Source organism: Nicotiana tabacum, chromosome 16 (genome assembly GCF_000715075.1).
Source record: "Nicotiana tabacum cultivar K326 chromosome 16, ASM71507v2, whole genome shotgun sequence".
Classification (NCBI taxonomy): Eukaryota; Viridiplantae; Streptophyta; class Magnoliopsida; order Solanales; family Solanaceae; genus Nicotiana; species Nicotiana tabacum.
Genome location: NC_134095.1, coordinates 119,134,416 through 119,157,264, shown reverse-complemented (window position 1 = coordinate 119,157,264; position 22,849 = coordinate 119,134,416). Strand labels below are relative to the sequence as shown.

General features: G+C 36.1%; 1 protein-coding gene across 2 annotated transcripts; it reads left to right on the top strand.

Annotated features, from left to right (window-relative positions):
- The first annotated feature begins 463 nt into the window (after positions 1–463).
- LOC107792786 (uncharacterized) lies at positions 464–3,885 on the top strand. Of its 2 annotated transcripts, none has more exons than XM_016615022.2 (5): positions 464–692; positions 1,744–1,804; positions 2,883–2,934; positions 3,184–3,253; positions 3,548–3,885. In XM_016615022.2, exons 1-5 carry the CDS (start codon positions 597–599, stop codon positions 3,632–3,634), a joined length of 366 nt encoding a protein of 121 aa, XP_016470508.1. In that variant the 5' UTR covers positions 464–596; the 3' UTR covers positions 3,635–3,885. The 2 variants fall into 2 exon arrangements, with proteins under 2 accessions (XP_016470508.1, XP_016470507.1); XM_016615021.2 differs by having other exon boundaries at positions 1,732–1,804.
- Positions 3,886–22,849: the final 18,964 nt, after the last annotated feature.

The window sequence follows — 22,849 nt, the reverse complement described above, 5'->3', positions numbered from 1 at the left end:
GTTTGACCAAGCTTTAAAAAACTGTTTCTAAGTGTATTTTTCTCAAAAGTGCTTCTCAAAAAAGTGCTTTTGGAGATAAGCTACTTTTTTCTGCTTCTGCTGCTCCTCAAAAGCACTTTTTTTTCCTTCCAAAAGCTTGGCCAAACACCTCAATTTTTGGCCAAAAGTGCTTTTGGCAAAAAAAAAGAAGCACTTTTTGCAAATAAGAAGCTTGACCAAACATGTTATTATTTCAGCTACCTTTATCTTGTGGACATGATAGTTCTTGACCGGCCAACACTCTGCCTATACAACATAGTTGATCTAATTACTGCTTTCTAGAACTTATCTTTAAATAAAAAAATTTAAATTTAAAAAAAAAATTATATTATGATGTTAGAATTTACATCCAAAGCCCGAAACGACCCAATTTAACATCGGATTTCATCCCTAGCAATTCTCATCAACTAAACAAAAAGCTCCCAACAATTTATAATATGTAAATCTATAAAACAATACCTTAAATCTAAAATTAATTGATGAGTCTCTCTCACGCAGACATATACCAAGCATAGTAGAGTGAATCGGAGAGCTTTTTGGAAAATCAAGATCTCAAAATGGGGCAAAAGAGTGGCGCTAATGATAAAGGTACAGAAGAAGATGGCATGTCCGTACATTCCCCTTCTAAACCTTCTTCGTCCGCTCTTCGTAAGGTACCCTTTTCTTCTTTTGTTTCCTATTATCTCTTCGTAAGCAAACATTTGAATATCTGCAAACTCCAATCTTTCATAAATAGAAAATACAAGAAATATTTAAAATTCGTTTTGTTCAATAGTGTTATACAATCTTTATTACTGTAATAAATAATAAAACAGTCCGAAATAGAAACATAAACAGAAAGTTAGTAGCAACAGAATGTCGAAATAATATTTGAAAATAATTTTGAAATAAATCGAGCCCACTGAATGCAGTATGTACTTAAGTAAATTATTCCCCTCAAGTATCCAAGGTGCTGGAATATTATCCTCCCAGGATAGAACGATTTTAACTCATCAGTGTATTGGTACCAAAAACTCCTATGAACTGCAAACCACTTAATGACTGTAAAGTGCAGAAGGAGAAGAAGTGTTGAAGTTCAGAAAATTCGTAAGGAAAATCTGAGGAATCAAACGAATTTATAGCCAATGGAAGTACTGCTTTTGAAAGTTCACAACTCATCAGAACAGTCACTTCAAAACGGGAGGGAAATTTAAATAAAAACCCGGGAAGAAAAGTGAATCGGGTCGTCCGGTTCGGGTTGGATATTTGGATAATTTAATTAATATTTTATTAAAAAATTAAAGAAATTTTGTCCAAAAAGATTAATCAATCAATCTTTGACCAAATCCGGAGCCGAAGCCGAGCGACGACGACGCGAGGCTTGCCTTCTTTTTAACTCTTTAAGAGCTAGAAGAAGAGCAATTGTATAATATATTCATCAAAAGTCTTTTCCAATATGGGACAATGTGCCTTTGCCAAGGAGGAAAATTCAAATATTTCATTTTCTCTCAATTTCCCATTCACCCTTTATTTTAAGCTACCCAAGCTTAAACCCAACAAATAATAATAGTTTCTAAAACGTGATGGAGGGTGAGTATTTTTTTTTTCTTTTTCTGAACAGTGTGTGTACGTATGTATGTATTTCATTTGTTGAATTTTACAAAATATTACCTGTCTCTTTCCTTTTTTGGGTACTTTTGGTATGAAAAATAGGGGCTATTGCAGGTGGATTTGGAGATAAGGTTGTTGGAGGCTCTTGAAACCTATCCTCTCTCCAAATTAAGTGGTAATTTCAGTTTTTTTTTGAAATTACTCAGTTCATTTTGTTTCCTTCTTATAAGCTCTTTATCCGTCCATGTGTTTGCTCTTGTTAAAGCCAAAAAGGTGGTAACTATATCAAAGTTTATGACTAGTTAAAAACTAAACTCATAAGCCCCAAGACTCGGTCTAGTGGTAAGAGCCCAACATTTGACGCGTGTCTTAGGCACATGTCAGCATCAAACCTTGTCGCAGATAAAAAACTTGGTATTTAAGCGGAGAAGAGTAAAGGGGTGGACTCATTATCTGTCGAATTTCTAACCGTTCACCATTGGCCCTTGTGAATTTTTCGATTATCAAAATAAAAGTAGAAATTCATAATGATATACATTTGAATATGGTTTATACAAATTTGAGGTATAAATTTGAACACTTCATTTCCATTAAGTAGAATGTTGACTAAAAACATAAGTACTCGTCTAAGTGCTTGTGTGTATGTAACAAGTCATCAATAGGGAGCTTGATGGCTTCAAAGGCTTAATTTATTTTTGATATATACAACAGTTTGAGCTTGAAACGTCGTAGTTAAATTGCACTTCTTAACATAATCCTAGCCTATGGTGTAATATTCAGCTGAATTGCTTACATGAAAGTCAAGTAATGGTTTTGATGTCATAAGTTCATTGCAATTCTCACTCTATACCTAGTCTTTCATAGATCTAGTCTGTTTGGCTACGAGACTACCTTATTTAACCAAAAAGGAATGTGATAGCTAAGGAAGTCAATGTATTGGCATCATGTATGTCAAAATATTGGATGCTGTATCAATTTTGATTGTAAGAGACATTGTCAAATTATTACGATAGAGAAGAAGTAGCGTCAACCATGGGCACACAGTTGAACTTTAATTACTCTTTGGTGATTTGTAGAGTGTGTGTGTATTTTCTAACGGAGGAAAGGGTGATTGGTGTGTTCTTCAAATGGAATGATGATTTGATGTCTTTTCCATCCCATAAAAAGTATAAAGGATAGAGTGACTCACGTGAAATTTGCATTCTGCTATCCGTGGTAGATATTTAACATGCTCACCTTGCTTTCTCTGGCAGGCATGCATCGTCACTTTGTCCTTTACAGCCTAACAGAATATCTCCAGAGAAGGTTTAGTTAACTATACTTTTTTCTGTTTTCCTTTGTTTTATCTCTAGATTTGACTAGTTTTACAGGAGCTAGGAATTGTCTGCACTCCCTGAAGGGGAAAAAAAATTAAAGAGAAAAAGCGGACACTTAAGCAACCTACTCAAGACCGCACATCACACACTAAAAAGAGTGTGGGAGAGGTGTTCTTTCTTTGAATCCTAACGTGACCTTATCTTTGCCATTTGACACTGGAAAAACTTATTGCCACAGCTTCAACCGGCAATTTACTCCTGATGACGTGTTGCAGCTGCTGGATCGATTCTATAACTTGGAAATGATGGTATGTTCTATAATCTCAAGTTTTATGATATTTTTGTGCTTTTCTGTCCTAAAAAGAGTTGGTTTTGCTCAGCGTCTAACTTAGGAATTTGCAGTGGGCAAGCTTTATGAAATTGTTGAAGTTGATGTATTGGTTGTGCTCATCTTAAAGCCTATAACCTATTCTACACTTGTTGAGTCACTCTGTTAGAATCTAGAGGTTTAGTCATAGTTGACAAGTATCTCATACTGCCTCAAAAGTTTATCGTTGTGACTAATAACCGTTGCCACTCTCATGCTTGGTTCGTAATTTCAGAAACCAGATGATGAGGATGCAGAAATCCTGAATCAAGAGGAAGATTTCTGCTTGCCACAAAGTTATTTCTTGAAGGAAGAATCTTGAATGACACAGTTTGGAAATAATGCTAGTTTTCGGCTGCATCTATGGCGTTTATGTATAGTAGTAAAGTATATAAGGCCTTTCTTTTCTTTATCTGTTATGTCATTTTCAGCAGAGTAGAACTTTTAGCGGATCTCCCAATTAGGCAGTCTAATCTTACTAGATAATATTTCCTGATGATAATTGCTTTTTAATTTCCCATAGTAGCATTTTATTTCCTAAAAAGTCTCTGAAATAGAGTAGTTGTTTTTATCCTTTTTCTGCATTTTCATATGTTCTTACACAAGTCAGTGTGCCAATCTAAGACATAAATGCCACTCTCATAAACAGGTCTAATGATGATCAATTTGATGTTGTTTAGAACTTGTTGAGCTCTTGTTAAATTTCGATTGGGATTAATTCAGACAGTTGCTTATATGCACTAACTACTCTTAGGCAGGAAGATATTAGGAAAGAAGCCGAAGAAGTTCTCTGGCAAAACCAAGGTATGATGGACTTAGTTTGTTGCAGAATGCACTGGACATATTCAACTAGAGAGTTTAATTATACCATAAAATAGCTGGTCCTAGTGGAGACAAAAATACTAGGTTACCCATCTGTCAAAGTTTAGGTATTTAATGAAATTAACTGAGGTGTATGCTTAAATACTAATGTCATAAAAATAAAAAAATAGAAAAGAGCTGGTCAGCTTTAATCCCTTGGGTAAATTTGCTGATTCATTCTACTTGGAAGGAACTTGGCATCAAGGATTTTTTCTTCAAACTTCTTAGTGGCGAACATGGTTCACGTCTAAAAGGATTGGGCTATATGTTACTCCTAAGTGTAACATTCAAAAGTTCAACCCTCAAAAGATTTCAACACTATGGATACTACAATATCAAAACAATTACCGTAAAAATACATAAGTAGTGACACTACATTGATGCATAGTTTTCGTTACTTTACAAACATGCTAATAATACAATCAAGGTTGACATTTATTTATAAGATCTTCAAACTCTAGATGGACATGTGTATGCGGTGTGAATTACATAAATCGTAATAGGAAATTTGTGGTTTGAGAAAAGATGGAATTGCTATGGAGTATTGCTTCATAGCCCGTTTGACCAAGCTTTAAAGTCAGCCTATTTTAAAAAGTATTTTTCAGAAAAGTATTTTTGAATTTATTTATGTTTGGCTAATCAATTTAAAAAGCGCTTTTGCTCAATAATTTATTTTTTGACCAAGCTTTTACTACTGAAAATTGTTTAAGAGATACTAACTGAAATAGTCATCCGCTGAAAATAACAACTAACACCGACAACAACAATATCCTAGTATATTCTCACAAGTGGGATCTGGGAAGATAGGATGTACGCAACCTTACCCCTATCCTGGAAGGACAGAGAGGCTGTTTTCGGAAGACCCTCGGCTAAAGAGAAGATGTAAGAAGCACTGATAGCAAGTAATAACAATACAGGATATTTAGAAAACTAAATCCAAGATAACAAAGGGGAAGATGAAAGAAGTACTTATCACAAGTGATAACAGGGTAAAATATATTATGAGATCAAACTAAAGGGACACTGATGGCAAGTACTAACAATACAAAATATGTGGAAATAACAAACTAAGGGTGAAAGAGATACCATACTAACACTAATACTGTTGAACTAAGGAAGACAAAGGGAAATGCTCAACTACATACTAATCTTCTACCCTAATTCTCAACCTCTACGCCCTCCTATCAAGAGTCATGTCCTCAGTAAGCTCAAGCTATGATATGTCACGCATGATCGCTTCTCCCCAAGACTTCTTCGGCGTACCTTTAATCTCCCTCTTACCCCACATGCCCAACCTCTCATGCCTCCTAATCTGGGCATCCGTGTTTCTCCTCTTAACATGCTTGAACCATCTCAGCCTCACCTCTCGCATCTTTCCTCCATAGGGTCCACTCCCACATTGTCCCTAATAACTTCATTACTAATTCTATCTAACCTCGTGTACCCACATGTCCATCTTGTTAGAATAGTTATGTGAATGTATGTAATTAGTCATAGTCCCTTATGTAATAGGAGTATGTTGTGTTATGTATACATATAAATAGGGCTTATTGTAACATAGAACATTAATCAATAATATTTTCTCCCGTATTTTCTCATATGGTATTAGAGCTTTGGTAAGAATAGATCGTTGTGCGTCATTCCAGCGATATCCGGGAAGAAAGAACTCAGTCACCGCGAGATTTTTCGGTGACCTAAGTGACTATTTGCGTCAAAGTCACTAATTATCAGTGTTGTGCGAAATCCAACACCACCAAAAGGTTTCCAAGAGATAGGCGACCAAACCCCAGAAAAAACCACCTGAAAACACACACCCACGCGCCCCCATGCACCTGCCGGAGTTTTGCTGCCGGTAACGCGTCTGTCCCATGCGCCGATGTGTGAGGTTGTTCCAGCCAGAATTTGAAAAAGTTTCTTTTGGACAGTGTAATCGTCTTGCAATTCCGAGCCTACCCATCCAATTTAAACATAATTCTGACAACTTTTATATTTTTTCGGTATGAACAGTGATTTTCGGTGTGAATAGTGATTTTCAGCAAATTTTCTGATGTTTTTGGTGTTAATAGTAATTTCCAGAAGGATTTTTGATTTTTTCCGGCGTGAACATTATAATGTCATTCTTAATAGAAGCCTTAGACACACAAATCCGTTGGATCGAATGCATTGAATCCAATCCAGATGGTTTCTTTACCGGATTATATTGAGTTTCTTTAGTACAAAACACATAAGTAGACATCTTCAGGATTAGCCTCCGTTGTTCCAACAGATAGTAGCATAACTTGTGTCTCCCAATCTTGAACTTCTAAGTCTTGGGTCATTGATTCAGGTGCATCTGATCATATTTTTGGTATCAGAGCGAGGTCAAGACAGGTTCATCTTAGCGGGTTCAGTTCTAGGCGCAACCTATTTTATGATTATTATGATTTTCGTCTGAGAAATTTGACCGGAGTGCTACTCACGTTGAGATAAACTTTGTGGTAGATAATTGGAGACGCGACCTGTTGAAGGCTATGTGAAGAAGGTGGATCGAGTTTATTTTGTTAGAAAATTCAGGCCAAGGGGGAAAATTGTTAGGTGTTTGTTCAGATTTTCTTACCATAATTGGTTTTCCTACCTGTTGAAGGAAATGGATGATATTTATCTTAATTGGGGTTTTCTTCTTGTAGTAGGAAATTATAAATCTCCCATATTTGGCTAGTCCTTTTCGTGCAGGAAAAGGCTTGGACTTCTACAAATTAAGGATCCTTCTTTTCCATTCAACAACATCCACAATGTAGCCATATGAGGCTTGAGAGTTGTGTTTAGAGGGAGAACTTTAAGGGACAAGTGTTAGTGTGTCACTTGTGTTTGACTTTTCGTGAAGTTGTTCTCTCAATATTTTGTACTTTCTTTTTATATAGTGGATTGATCATCTCCGCCGTGGATGTAGGTCAGTTGACCGAACCACATTAAATGTTTATCTCTCTTTTGGTAGATTTCTCGTTTGTTGAATGATTTATTATCGTTCAAGGTTTGATTTGCTAGCTCCCGCATGACACCTGATTATTTTGGTCCTAACAATTGATATCAGAGCGAGGTCAAGACAGGTTCAGTTCTAGGAGCAAGGTTTTCTGATAAAAAATCTCTTTTCACTAGTATTTCATATTCTCAATCTCTTCCAACAGTCACAATGGCTAATGGGTCTCCAACCATGGCAACTGAAATAAGTCAAGCAAGTCCACTTCCTTTCTTAAATCACTTAAATCTGCTATTTTATTTCTTGATGACCCTGTTTTTATACAGGAATGCAGTACAGGGCGGATCATTGGTACTGGACGTGAATCAGATGGACTTTATTGCCTTATCCTTGCAAAATCACATGGACTCGCATCTTGTCTTCCTTCAATAACTTGTCCCGTTACTGATTCACCAGATTTATTACATAAACGGTTGGGACATCCTAGTTTGTCAAAACTTCAGAAAATGGTACCTGGCTTATCTCACTTGTCCACTCTAGAGTGTGAGTCATGTCAGCTCAGTAAGCATACTCGCTCCTATTTCCCACGGCGTCTTGATAATCGAGTAGAGTCACCTTTTACTTTAATCCATTCAGATGTTTGGGGTCCTAGTCGGGTCAGTTCTACCTTTAGATTCTGCTACTTTGTCAGTTTCGTTAATGATTATTGCCGGTGCACTTGGATATTTTTTATGAAAAATCAATCTGAGTTGTTTTCTATTTTCCAGACCTTCCACGCTGAAATTCAAAATCAATTTGGGGTTTCTATCCGCACATTTCATAGTGATAATGCCCTAGAGTATTTGTCTTACCCATTTCAGCAGTTTATGAACTCCCATGGGATTATTCATCAAACATCTTGTCCGTTCACATCCCAACAAAATGGGGTAGCTGAAAGAATAGACATCTTATTGAAACTGCTTGTACCCTACTCATACAATCTCATGTTCCGCTGCGTTTTTGGGGGGATGCAGTTCTTACATCTTGCTATCTTATTAATCGTATGCCATCTTCAGCTATCCAGAATCAAGTACCATTCTCTGTCCTATTTCCTCACTTATCTTTGTTCTCTCTTCCACCCCGTGTCTTTGGGAGTACGTGTTTTGTTCATGACCTTACTCCAGGAAAAGATAAGTTAGCTCTCCATGCTCTTAAGTGCATATTTCTGGGTTACTCGAGAACGCAAAAGGGATATCGATGTTATTCTCCTGACCTCCAGTGTCGCACCTCCTTTTTCCGCCCCCGCGAGGGGTGCGTAGGGAGTTTTCTCCAATTAAAGGACATTCGAAACGGGATTTGTTTGTTTATTTCAGAGTCGCCACTTGGGAGATTTAGGGTGTCCCAAGTCACCAATTTTAATCCCGAATCGAGGAAAAGAATGACTCTGTATTATAGTCTGCGAACCAGAAATCCGGATAAGGAATTCTGTTAACCCGGGAGAAGGTGTTAGGCATTCCCGAATTCCGTGGTTCTAGCACGGTCGCTCAACTGTTGTGTTTGGCTTGATTATTTTGATTTGTTAAATACATTTTTATTGCATGATTTTATTGTTACCGCTTCTATTTAGATTTAAAGACCCTTCTTTGAATCGAATCACGCGTACGTATATTCGTGTTTATATATTATATATTTTTTTAACGTGAAAAATCGTGTCACGCGTACGTGTACACAATGATATTGATAATATATTTATTATAAAATAATTTTTTTTTCGAAATTGTATTTTTAAATAAAATCAAGAACATTCGCACTTTTTATATGATTAGGTAGTGAACCGTACATCTCGGGTTTTATGAAATTAATTTAAGATCCTCCGACGAATCTCTTTTTAATAAAAATTTGCTCGAAGTTGCGCGAACGCATAATCCGAATTGCCTTTAGAAGTATAATCAAGTCACGCGAACGCATCCTTAATTATGCAAATATTCTTGACGGTAATATAAATTCTCTACAAATGTTTATTGCATCCATCTATTTTTAAATGTAAGAGTCATGGAGAATCACCGATTGGGATGCCACCAAATTTCTTGACAAAGAATTCAAAATTTATTAGGCGTTGCTACAAGTCTTATTTTACGCGTATGAATTATATACCTCAAAACTATTCAAATTTTAAAGAATTAATGATATGAAAAAGAAACAAACAACATGTAACTAAAAATACTACCATTTTTATCGTGGATACAACATTAATATATCCAAAAATCGAATCGCATATAAAACTGGAAAAAGAATTAATTTGATAGACAAATTAATAGTTTCTGAAGAATTTTCATTGTTATATTTAATGCGAACTCTATTTCTACATATCCTTGACATAAAATGTTGCGATTCGTGCTTATAAATCCCATATCGTTCTCATATACTTGTTTTTAGTCCAAAGTTATAATTATTTGGTTAATTTTGCTTACGAAGATTGAGTTTGAGATAAATAAACCAATTCTTATTCTCTGCCTATGCGAATATTTGCAAACACTTAACTCTATATTTTGTAAAAAAAATCATTGACATTATTTCATATATTAAAAGAAATGAGTTGATCGCGTTCCTAAAATAACTAAGCCATTAGTTATTAAGAAAGAGAGCTAATCTACCAATTGATTTAATACTATATTAACCCACTAAAACAAAACTGAAATTTAAACTAATAAAATTTAAATGAGTAGAAGACATCCTTATAATTCCAAACTTCATTTACTTGCCATGTTGAAGCTCTTCACAACATGAGTTTAAAAGATATGTACCTGATATTGGAAGCAAAAGAAAATGAAGATGAAAATCAGCAACAGTAATAACAGTGCAACAGCAACAACTGCCCAGCAACAGTAACAAACCGGTAACAGACCGGTGGAGTAGTAATCCCAAAAAATAAAAGCTTTAAGCTTTAAATGAAACAACAACCATTAATACTAATTTCAAACAAAGAAAGAAAGCAGTAGATTTTTTAGCTTTTATTTTTATTTTGAAAGCTTAAATATTTTTTCGGAATTTTTCTCTCTTCTATTCTCTGTCCGTTTTTTCTCTCTATCTGTGTGTGTATTTTTTCTCGTCTCTCTTCTCTCTTATTTCTGTCCTCTCTGTCTTCTTTATGTCTTCAAGACTTCACATATATAATACATCCCATAAACCTTTCAATTAATTAAAATCAATACTTTTTCTCTACCCAACCCATTATCTTTCCACTCATCCCCATTACATTAAATAAACATATCACACCACCCCATTATATTTTGTCCCCCATGCTTCATTTAAAATAATGCAAGATTCCCCCTTTAAATTAAATCTTGTCCCCCCTTTATATTAAACAACTATATCACAACCAACCCCATTTCATTTTGTCCCCCATGCTTCAAATAAATAATTTCAAAATGTACAATTCCTAAACTACCCCTCACGACCTTACTGAAATTACCAAACTACCCCTGAACGTACTACAAATTTACCAAACTACCCATCAGCTATAACACATCAATTAATCAAACTTAACCAAAATATAGACAATATGATCAATTTCTAACAATGTTCAAACAACAATATGAACACGGATGAACATCATAACAACAATATTACATGAACAAGATTTTAACAACATTTTAACAACAAATCACACGAACACAAATTGAACAACAAAGAACAACTAAAATTTGATTGAACAAATTTTTAGCAACAAACAATCCTATTTTCGGATTCAACAACTACAACAAACAAGTATATTTAGATTTCTAAATTCAATCATATTGAACTTAAAATCCACTCTAACGACATTACAACAAACAATTCTTATATTAAACTTTAAACAAGATTATGAGACCAATTCAATAAATAATCACAAATGGTAAACAAGAAATCAAACTATACACATTTCGGATTCAAAATCAAACAAACATAATATGAACATGAATTAAATCTAAAAATAAAAACGACGGATTCAAATGACTAAAACCAACATACTTCCCTTATTACAACTAAATTCTTTTAGGCAAATGACAAAACAAAAACTAAGAAGAAACAATTATGAATTTAAACTTGAACTTAACAATATTAACAATTTCCGGAAAATACATCAAATATATGAAACAAATTGAAGAAACAATTAATTAAATTTCAATTTGAATCTAACAAATATTAAACTAACAAATATTCACTTAAACAATAATACAAACATGAAATAAACATGAAAACAACTAATTAAACTTCTATTTTGAAATCTGAAAATTAATTTAACAAACAACATGAACACACTAGAAAATTATTTCAAAGATGAACAACGAACAAAACAAGGATTAAATCATTTAACGATTTTGGATCCGGAAAATATCAAACAAAATATGGACAAAATAAAACTCAAAAACAACTAACCGGAGATGAATCAACGACGAACTTTGATTGTAAACAAATCTGTCCAAGCCTCGACTCAATGAAAAACCCTCGACATTTGACAAACAAAGAAGACGAAGCAACAAAAAAACACTAGAAGCAAAGAAGAACGATGAAGTGAAGCAGCAGATGCCGGCAGCAGCAGCTCGGAGGAAGCGGCATCGCGACGGAGATCCTATGGCTGGACGCAGCTGCTGCTACAGTGACGATGGAGAAGCAGGCAATAGTGAACTACTGCGACGAGTAGCAGCAACAGTTTGTCGAGGGAGGGATAAGAAACAACGTAAAGCATAGGGGAGCAACAACAGCTGGTCGTCGAACAATGTCAAACCAAATTAGCTGTTCGACGTTGATGGAATGCAATGGCAGCCATGGCTGCCTGAGTTGACGAGGCAGAAGCTGTGACGGGCAGTCGCGGGGAGCTTGGTGTTGAAGATGATGGGCGTGAGGCAGCAGCTCGGAGACAGAAGCATTCGACGTAGCGTTGGCAACCATGGATGTCAAGTAAGTTTTGAGCTTGACGAAGGAGATGAAGACGCAGCTGGGTCATCCATGGTCGGAGCAGGTAAAGCTTGAACAACTGGTCTATTAGGACGTGCTAATGGAGGGTAAAGGGCAGCCATGGGAGGGGTCTTTCTTGAGGAAGAAGAAGAAGAAAGATAGAAAGGGGGGGCGGGTTGGTTAGCTCTTTAGGGTTTTCCCTTCTTTCTTTCTTTTTTGTTTTGTTTTTGTTTTTTTGTAAAATGTAAGACAAAAGGGGTTTGGGTCTTTTGGGTTATGGACTGGGTCGACCCAGTTCGAAATGGACTGGGTCGTAGGGAAGATTGGGCCATTTTTTGGGCCTTTGGCTTGAAATCGAAGAAGAGGCCCAATTCCGACTTTCTTTATATTTTCGCTCTTTTTTCTTCTTTTATTTTTCTAAAACTAAATTATAAAAATACTTAAACTATTATTAAGAACTAAATTAAGTTATAAAAGTGCAAATTAACTCCAAATAACAATTAACACATAATTAAGTAATAATTAAGCATAAAATTGTATATTTGGACATTAGATGCTAAAAATGCAAAAGATGCCTATTTTTGTAATTTTCATTTTTTTGTAAACAAATTTAATTAGTAACAATTATAGAATTAAATCCTACATGCAAAATGCGACATATTTTTGTATTTTTTATTAATTTAGCAAATAAACACGCACAGATAAATACAAATAATTATTCAAAATATCACAAAACATCACAAAATTGCACACCAAAGAAAAATCATTTTATTTTTGAATTTTTTGGGAGTAATTCTCATATTGGGCAAAAATCACGTGCTTACAGCTGCCCCTCTTTGCCCGGAGACACGAAGGGTTTTCGTGCAAAGATAAAGCGAGCGATTTTTGCCCATCCGAGTACTCCGTTGTTGAAGCTTTTTTTGAAAAAGATTTGACCGAACCTTTGCTTCAAAGGTTTCCTACATATCCTGGGCTAAACAGGAATCAGGTCAATGTAGTTCGGGAAAATTTTGGTAGCTGGGACTACCGTGGGACTGCATTGTTACTGTTGTTGCATGCTATTACTACTGCTTACCGATCTCCTTGTTACACCATGCTTAAAAGAAAACAAGAAGCTAGGCTAGAATATAATTTGTTTTTGTTGCCTTGCTTCCTTGTCTTCTTGCATTTCTTCCGGTGCTTTTCTTCTTTTGACACATGTACTTGAGTTTGTACTGTGACCTCTTGTTGCAACCTTCTATTTCCCGGTGCCGGGGAATTTTATTGTTTCATGCTGGGGATTCCTATTGTAACCCTCTGTTTTATTGTCCTCTGACTTGATCTTGAAATGTATGCCTCTGTTATCTGGGCGGGCTCCCAACTTCAATACTTGAAAATTAAAGACTTGAAATGTATGCCTCTGTTATCTGGGCGGGCTCCCAACTTCAACGCTTGAAATGTAAAGACTGAAATGTATGCCTCTGTTGTCTGGGCGGGCTCCCAACTTCAATGCTTGAAATGTAAAGACTGAATGTATGCCTCTGTTCTATGGGCGGGCTCCCAACTTCATCAACTGAAATGTAAAGACTAAAATGTATGCCTCTGTTATCTGGGCGGGCTCCCAACATCAACAACAACTTTTAAAAATAAGCGTCATTCCTCTCTTCAGGCGGGCTCCTGACTTCAAATACACAACTTTTAAAATAAATGCCTTTCCTTTCTTCAGGCGGGCTCCTGACTTCAACAACAACTTTGAAAATAATCGCCATTCCTCTCTTCAGGCGGGCTCCTGACTTTAACCGATACATCTCCATTCCTTTCTTTAGGTTGGCAAGATTTTAACAACTTTTAAAAACGCCTTTCCTCTCTTCAGGCGGGCTCCTGACTTCAACAACTTCTTTTTTTTTCAAATTCAAACTTCTTCTTTTTTTCAAATTATCCTAGGAGAAAATTCATCAAACTAGGATTTGATATCTTATCTTAGGAGAAAGATTCATCGGACTAAGATTTGATATCTTATCTTGGGAGAAAAATTTCATCAGACCAAGATTGTGACTCTAGGAGATAAATCGTCAGACTAGGTCCATTTTGTTGTGATCTTAGGAGAAAGATTCATCCGACTAAGATTTTATCTTGGGAGAACAATTTCATCAGACCAAGATTTTGACTCTAGGAGATAAATCGTCAGACTAGGTCCATTTTGTTGTGATCTTAGGAGAAAGATTCATCCGACTAAGATTTTATCTTGGGAGAACAATTTCATCAGACCAAGATTTTGACTCTAGGAGATAAATCGTCAGACTAGGTCCATTTGTTGTGATCTTAGGAGAAAGATTCATCCGACTAAGATTTTATCTTGGGAGAACAATTTCATCAGACCAAGATTTTGACTCTAGGAGATAAATCGTCAGACTAGGTCCATTTTGTTGTGATCTTAGGAGAAAGATTCATCCGACTAAGATTTTATCTTGGGAGAACAATTTCATCAGACCAAGATTTTGAATCTAGGAGATAAATCGTCAGACTAGGTCCATTTTGTTGTGATCTTAGGAGAAAGATTCATCCGAACTAAGATTTTATCTTGGGAGAACAATTTCATCAGACCAAGATTTTGACTCTAGGAGATAAATCGTCAGACTAGGTCCATTTTGTTGTGATCTTAGGAGAAAGATTCATCCGACTAAGATTTTATCTTGGGAGAACAATTTCATCAGACCAAGATTTTGACTCTAGGAGATAAATCGTCAGACTAGGTCCATTTTGTTGTGATCTTAGGAGAAAGATTCATCCGACTAAGATTTTATCTTGGGAGAACAATTTCATCAGACCAAGATTTTGACTCTAGGAGATAAATCGTCAGACTAGGTCCATTTTATTGTGATCTTAGGAGAAAGATTCATCCGACTAAGATTTGATATCTTATCTTGGGAGAAAAATTTCATCGGACCAAGATTGTATCGGGAGGTAAATTCATCAGACTAGGACTTTTTATCCTAGGAGAAAAATGTAGTAAAGATCAATGATTTGAGAAACTTACCTTCGTAATTTCTTCTTTTCTTTTCTCCTTCCTTTGCGCTGCTTTGTTCTTGCTTGTTGGGGATAATACCACTGGGAGTTTCCTTTCTTCCCCTCCTTCAAATTTGTTTTTGGGTTTTTTTTTTCTTCAACACTGTTGGGGATAAAAGTGTTATCTTCTTGGGATAACGTTGTTGAGGATAACGCTGCTGGGGAATTTTATCCCTTCAAATCGATGCTTCATTCTTTTGGAAGCTGCTGGGGATGATAATGGCTCTTTGCTTTTCTGATCACAAGTGTCATCCCTTTATTCTGTCTGCTGGGGATAACTTCCTCCATTGGAAACTTATTATGTTGGGGGCAACCCTGGTTCAAAGACCACTTCCTTGGTGCTATTTTTATTCTTCCCCAAATGGGTACCTGATTTTCCAGAAAATTTTCTAACTGAAAAGAAAATTTTCTGCCCCAGTTTGACAATCTTTCTTGTGGCATGCATTTCCGACATCAATGCCATTTCCTTTACCTGTTTTAAACAAAATTTGTTAGTTTAAAACGCGGTGGTTGGTTGTGATACTCCTACTTGGGATGGCTTTCCCCTTTCTCCTTCCTTGCTCTGCATTCCACAAGGGACGATATTATTTGCTGAGGATAATCCTTTTCTGCTAGGGATATCCCTCTTCTTTCGTGGCATGGCTCGGAGACTTGCATTTTTCCGACCTTTTAGTCTCGCATGAATTTTCCAAGTCATGCTTATTGCTCTCCTTGTTTGTCCACGGGCCTTGGCCTTGAGGTTTTAATAACCTCTGATTTTGGCAAGGATATCCCTCTTGACACTCGTCAATCCTTTTGTCAATTCCCTTTTGCTGGGGATATCTTTCTTGACACTGGCCTTGTGCTCGTTCCTTGCTGACTATACCACTTGGATGTACTAGCCATATCTCATCTTGCATAATTGGAAAGCTGATGGCCTATTTTGAAGTCATTTCCCACTGGTTCTGACCAAACAGACTCTACTGGGGAATTTTCTATGAAAGGAGAAAGATAAAAAGGAACAAAATAAAAGACAAAGGGAAAAGATGACTCTATAACAAAAGAAATTATAAATAAAAACCTATCAAACGTAGACACCGACTCTAATGGTCATGACATGCATATGTGGCCTATCCTCCGTCGTTAATCGTCTTTCAAGATCTTCCCTTGACTATCCTCCATCTGATTCCCAATCTTATTCGACTTGTAGTGCCCAAAAGGTTTTCACCATCAAGTCTCTCTCATTTTGGTTTTTCTCTCATCTTTCATCGCCTTATGGTGTCCGTGAAGATTTTCACCGATAAGACTCTCTCATTTGTATCACTTTCTAGCTGGGGATTTGGAGTGTTGCCGGTATGACTCTCTCTGCTGGAGATTAGAGTCCTTTCTGCTGTGGAACAGAATGTTATGTTCGCCGGTAAGACTCTCATTTGTCTGACTTGACATCTTTTGAAGACTGATCAGAAGGTCTTTCTTTGGACCGTAATGCGGGTTTTGGATAGGCTAGAAAGAAAGGGTATTAAAAGGCTCAAAAACAAAATAAATTTGGGGTTTTAAAATTACAACCTTCGGAACCAATTTTGCTTACAACGAGTACAACTCTTGCACCAGTTTCTTGCTTGGGGATTATTTATTTATTATTTATATTTTTAAATTTTTTTTTGTTACACTATGCACACCATGCACACTATGCACACTATGCACACTATGCACCCTATGACCGAGCCGTGAGGCGCCTACGTATCCTCTTTGAGGAATCAGGTCAAACGTAGTTCCCAATTCCTCTTTTTTCTTCTGACTTTTGTTTTTTTTTTGTTATCAATTTTTTTTTCTTTTTCGTTTTTTTTTTGATTTTTTTTTACCTTCTAGGCTCGTATTTCCTAGTCGTTGCTATTGATTCCGAACGAGGGGTATGAAAGAAAATAAAATAAGGCTCAAAAGGGGTAACGAAGGATAAAGTGTTTAGATAGCAGAACAAAATGCCTTCGTCATTCCAGTCTTCAAAACATGCCAAATACAAACAACACAATTGATCATAGATTTATAGTCTCTTCCGATGGTGCTGGATTTGACAATTATGTTAAACACTTGCTTTTTCATTTGTCATTTCTAAAGCACCGTTGGGCGACACTCTCATTCTCATGAACGACCCTCATGCCAATTTGGCGAATCTTGCATTTAACGGTTTTCTTTAAGTTTTACTTGCCCCAGTTCCACATAACTCGGGCTTCAAATAATTTCAAACTGTTCTTATTTCCCTTAAATGCTTTGATCACCTCTCCAGGGTTTTATGATTATCTTTAAAGACTAGGCCCAAACTGTGTGCGCATGTCATGTCACTAGAATCGGCGCTTGAATAAAAATGATAAAAGGACTAGTCAAAAGAAAACTGGAAATAATAAAAGACCGGCTTTTGTATTAGACTACTGGCGAAATGGTTTGAATAATAAAACAAACAAAACAAGCAGAATAAAATCCTAACACAGCCTTGACAAAACTTAAACAAACTGATATGACAAAATGGAAAAATAAGAAGGTTTGACTCAAGACAATATTCGGATTACAACCCTAAGAATAATCCGGACAACAGAAATGACAACAAAATAAGCCACCACAAGCTTCTCTCTGGCTAACCAAGGAACAGAGCGTCCTCCCATTTTATCAAAGTTGGCATCTTTAGCCACTGAGCTTTGCAGTATTGTCCAGACCATTTCCAACTTCGATATCATTATCATCGGTTAGCGGCTTTCCGGGATGACTCTAAAATCCCATGTTACCAGGCATCCTCCCCATAAAGTGTGCATCATGATGTGCAGGTAAAGGATTCTGCGCGATATTCTGGGTGTCATTACCTTGGATTACAATCAGATTTTCCTGGATCATCCTTTCTATTTCTTTTTTCAAATCCCGGCAACTTTCAACATTGTGCCCCTGGGCATTGGAATGGTATTCACACCTTTTAGAAGGGTCAAAGCTTCTTGCACGTGTGTCCAGATGATTTGGAGGAATAGATGCAATCATGTCGTGATACTTTAACCTCTCAAATAAGCTTTCATAGGACTCTCCTATTGGTGTAAAATTATCTTTCAACCTTCGTTCCCCTTTATACTTCTGGCTTGGATGTGGGTTATAGGGCACCTGAAAGTTATGTGGAGGCTTCTGGAGATTTTGTGATGCTCGTGCTCGCCTTCTGGGGCGTTTTGGTGGCCGGGCAACATACTGAGGTGGAACAATAGAGTGTTGTGGGTTCTGAGGAGGATAATATTGCTCAGGGGATTCATAGATAACTTTAGGAGGCTGCTCATACCTTCGAGATGTTCTCCTAGGACCTCTTCTTGACCCTGATGTCATCATGATTTCTTCAATCTTCTCATTTGTGTCGCAAAAATTATCAGACTCAACCCGGACAACATGAGTTGCAGCTTTAAAAACTGCTTGACTTATAATTTTTCCTGTCTTAAGACCATTCTCTATTATTTCTCCCATTTTGATTGCTTCTGAAAAGGATTTGCCAACTGCGGACATCATGTTCTGAAAGTAATCTGGCTCTTGCGCTTGAAGGAAGACAGTTATTAGCTCGTGGTCATCCATGGGTGGCTTAACTCGAGCTTCTTGCTCTCTCCATTTAATGGCATATTCCCTGAAACTTTCACTTGGTTTCTTCTTCAGGTTTGAAAGGGAAATGCGGTCTGGGGCAATGTCGATGCTGTATTGGAACTGTTTGACAAATGCTTGTGCCATGTCGTCCCAGACATACCAGCGAGACGTTTCTTGATCCATAAACCATTCGGAAGCTACTCCCGTAAGGCTTTCCACAAAATAAGCCATCAATAATTCTTCATTTCTTCCCGCACCTCTCAGTTGATTGCAATACCTTTTCAGGTGGGCAATGGGATCTCCATGTCCATCGTACTTTTCAAATTTGGGAGTCTTGAAACCGGCGGCAAGTGGACATCGGGGAACATACATAGATCTTTGAAGGCAACACTCTTTTGGCCAGACAACCCTTGCATGTTTTTCAACCATTGTTCTAAGTTTTTCACCATTTGGGTCATTTCTTCTTGTACCATCTTTCGGGCAGGCTCTTCAATCTTTGAAGGAAGATCTAACGAGTACGGGTGGTACTTAGGAGAGTGGTACTGCTCTTGTTGTGTCGCAAATTGTGACTCATGACGAGGCTGTCCTTGCCCACTGGCCCATGCTTGACACACTCCGGTCATTTGCTATTTCAGTATTCTATTTTTTTCCGGCACAGTAGACTCTTGTTGAACCCTCTGAACAAACCGACCAACTCAACTTTCTTCACAATTCAAAATAAAACATGTTAGAATGGACTCAGTCGGTTCTTATTACTAGCAACATCTTTTTTTTTTTTTCCAATTTTTTTCATTCATTTTTTCATTATTTGTTGTGGTCGAATCTTATGGAGATTGCCTACGTATCATTACCCCGCATGAATCAGACCTTGCGTAGTTCGGACCAATAAAAGATAAGCAATACAATACTAATCTTTTTTTTTTCAATTTTCATATTAAAATAAACTGAAAAATCAAACAACCCACATATTCTAATTAAAGATTTGTAACCTTAAAACAAAAAGGCCAGCTTCCTTTCCCCGTTTGACAAATGCAACCAAACGGCTATTTTTGCCAATGTGGCCTCTTCCAAATCTTGCATGAATTTTGAGGCCGGGGAGGATTATTTTGACACTTTACAAACTTGTCCGTTCTTTTACGAAAATAACCTTTCGACAACTGAAAGATACTCTAAGGCTATTTCGGCAAGAACGGTTTAAGACACTGTCGAAGCTAGCTCGGCTTATTTTTGACTAAAAAAAAATTCACCTGACCGTTGACTCTTTGTTTTTTTTTTCAAATTACAATAAAAACCAGGTGTTGCAACACGGCCCTTCAGCGCCTCGGGGATGAAGATTTTTTAAGGCTGTGTGGGTCAACTGGACCAAATTTTAAAAAATAACCCAAAGGTGGCTGTTTATGCAAAGTCAGCCTTCCGGCGTCCCTTTCGGGAACATTCGGCTATGTCTTGATAAAACAGCGTCACCCGACTTCTTTATGACAAAATTAAAATTTACATATTTTTTTTTCGGCTATTTTTAGCAACAGGGGAGGTTAGACACCACCCGACTTATTTATGACAAAATTAAAATTTTGACACGTTTTTATTTATTTATTGGTTTTTGGCTATTTTAGCAAAAAGATGGGATTGGACCCGATGAGGGTTGTCTACGTATCTCACATCCGGTGAGAATCAAACTCGCGTAGTTCGGGCCTCGTGAATAAGTAAATGAACTAATATTTTTTTTTATTGGAACTGTGAAAGAACTGCTCAAAGGAAGTATAAATATTTTTTTTGATTGATTTCTTTTTGAAAGAAAAGCTCGTAAAAATTCCTTTTCTTTTGATTTGAACTTTGAGAATTTCAAAAGTAAAAGGAAGTTTTTTTTTCGAATTTCCATTTGTCTTTTGTTTATTCTAAAGAAAAACAATATTTTTGGAATTTTACTTTTGATAAAAGAAATGCTTCTAAAAAATATTTTTTGAATTTTGAATTTTCTTTTCAATTTTGAAAGAGGAATCAAAATATTTTCGGATTTTTTTTCTTAAAAGAAAACATTTTTATTATTTTTGTTTTATCAAACAATGGAAAATAAAGATATTTATATTATTTTTTGCAAGACATATTTTTTTGGAATTTTATTTTGAATTTTCTTGGCAAGACAAATACTCTTTGCAACAAATAAAGATATATATATCTTTTGGAAATAAAAAAAACTTTTCGGATTTATATATATATATATATATATATATATATATATATATATATATATTTGCGACAAATAATGAAAGACTTTTTTTTTATTTTTTATTTTTTATTTTTTATTTTTGAAGCAAATAAAATAAAAAAACCATTTTAAAAATAAGACTCTTTTTTTTATTTTTTCTATTTTTCCTTTGCTTTTAATAAAACAAACTAATAAAACATTTTTTTTTCATTTTCTCAAAATTTCGGCAGAGTTTTGACAGTTATTTGGGCATTGGTTTTTTTTTCAAAAATAAACAGTCAATTCCCTAACCGCTATTTTTTTTTTCAATTTTAAAATATTATTCATGATATTCAAAAGTCAGTCAACACACAAATCCGGATCAAATAAATGCGCAAGTAGCAGCAAGTAAGATGCATCAGGATGGTCATTTTTTTTTGGTACACCTGTCCTAGACAGACCCAACCCCTGTGTTGAGTCTCCAAAGTCAAATGCACGTGATGCAAACAATCGCTCCTACTAGGGATCCGGCATGAAGCTGAGTTATTCTAAGTGAAAAAACCTGAGGCATATTGATCTAGCCCTGGCTTACCCAAACGGACAGTTTGAGCCGAAGCGGGGGCAACGTACCGGGAGCACGAAAGTCTACCCGGCCTAGTTACTTGTCCCAACTTCGTCTTATTTGGTATGACTTTAACAGAAAGGTGGGCCACGCGCACGTGTGCACCATAAATTTAGAAGACTCAGAAAGAAGGGGGTTTCGTAGCAGTTGTATATATTCATAATTCAAATAATATTAAAGCGGTAAAAGTTTCATTTAGCACATTGGGCATATATCATGTAAAAAAAAACAGATAATAAATAAAGCCAACTATAACAATTATTTTAAGCTCGAATTCTTGAACCCTGAACCAGTGGTTCTGGGTTTTATCCCCAGCGGAGTCGCCAGAGCTGTCGCACCTCCTTTTTCCGCCCACGCGAGGGGTGCGTAGGGAGTTTTCTCCAATTAAAGGACAGTCGAAACGAGATTTGTTTGTTTATTTCAGAGTCGCCACTTGGGAGATTTAGGGTGTCCCAAGTCACCAATTTTAATCCCGAATCGAGGAAAAGAATGACTCTGTATTATAGTCTGCGAACCAGAAATCCGGATAAGGAATTCTGTTAACCCGGGAGAAAGTGTTAGGCATTCCCGAATTTCGTGGTTCTAGCACGGTCGCTCAACTGTTATGTTTGGCTTGATTATCTCGATTTTACATTTTTATTGCATGATTTTGTTACCGCTTCTATTTAGATTGTTTACAATTAAAGACCCTTCTTCGAATCGAATCACGCATACGTGTATTCGTTTTATATATTATATATTTTTTTTAACGTGAAAAATCGTGTCACGCGTACGTGTACACAATGATATTGATAATATATTTATTATAAAATAATTTTTTTTTCGAAATTGTATTTTTAAATAAAATCAAGAACATTCGCACTTTTTATATGATTAAGTAGTGAACCGTACATCTCGGGTTTTATGAAATTAATTTAAGATCCTCCGACGAATCTCTTTTTAATAAAAAATTGCTCGAAGTTGCGCGAACGCATAATCCGAATTGCCTTTAGAAGTATAATCAAGTCACGCGAACGCATCCTTAATTATGCAAATATTCTTGACGGTAATATAAATTCTCTACAAATGTTTATTGCATCCATCTATTTTTAAATGTAAGAGTCATGGAGAATCACCGATTGGGATGCCACCAAATTTTTTGACAAAGAATTCAAAATTTATTAGGCGTTGCTACAAGTCTTATTTTACGCGTATGAATTATATACCTCAAAACTATTCAAATTTTAAAGAATTAATGATATGAAAAAGAAACAAACAACATGTAACTAAAAATACTACCATTTTTATCGTGGATACAACATTAATATATCCAAAAATCGAATCGCATATAAAACTGGAAAAAGAATTAATTTGATAGACAAATTAATAGTTTCTG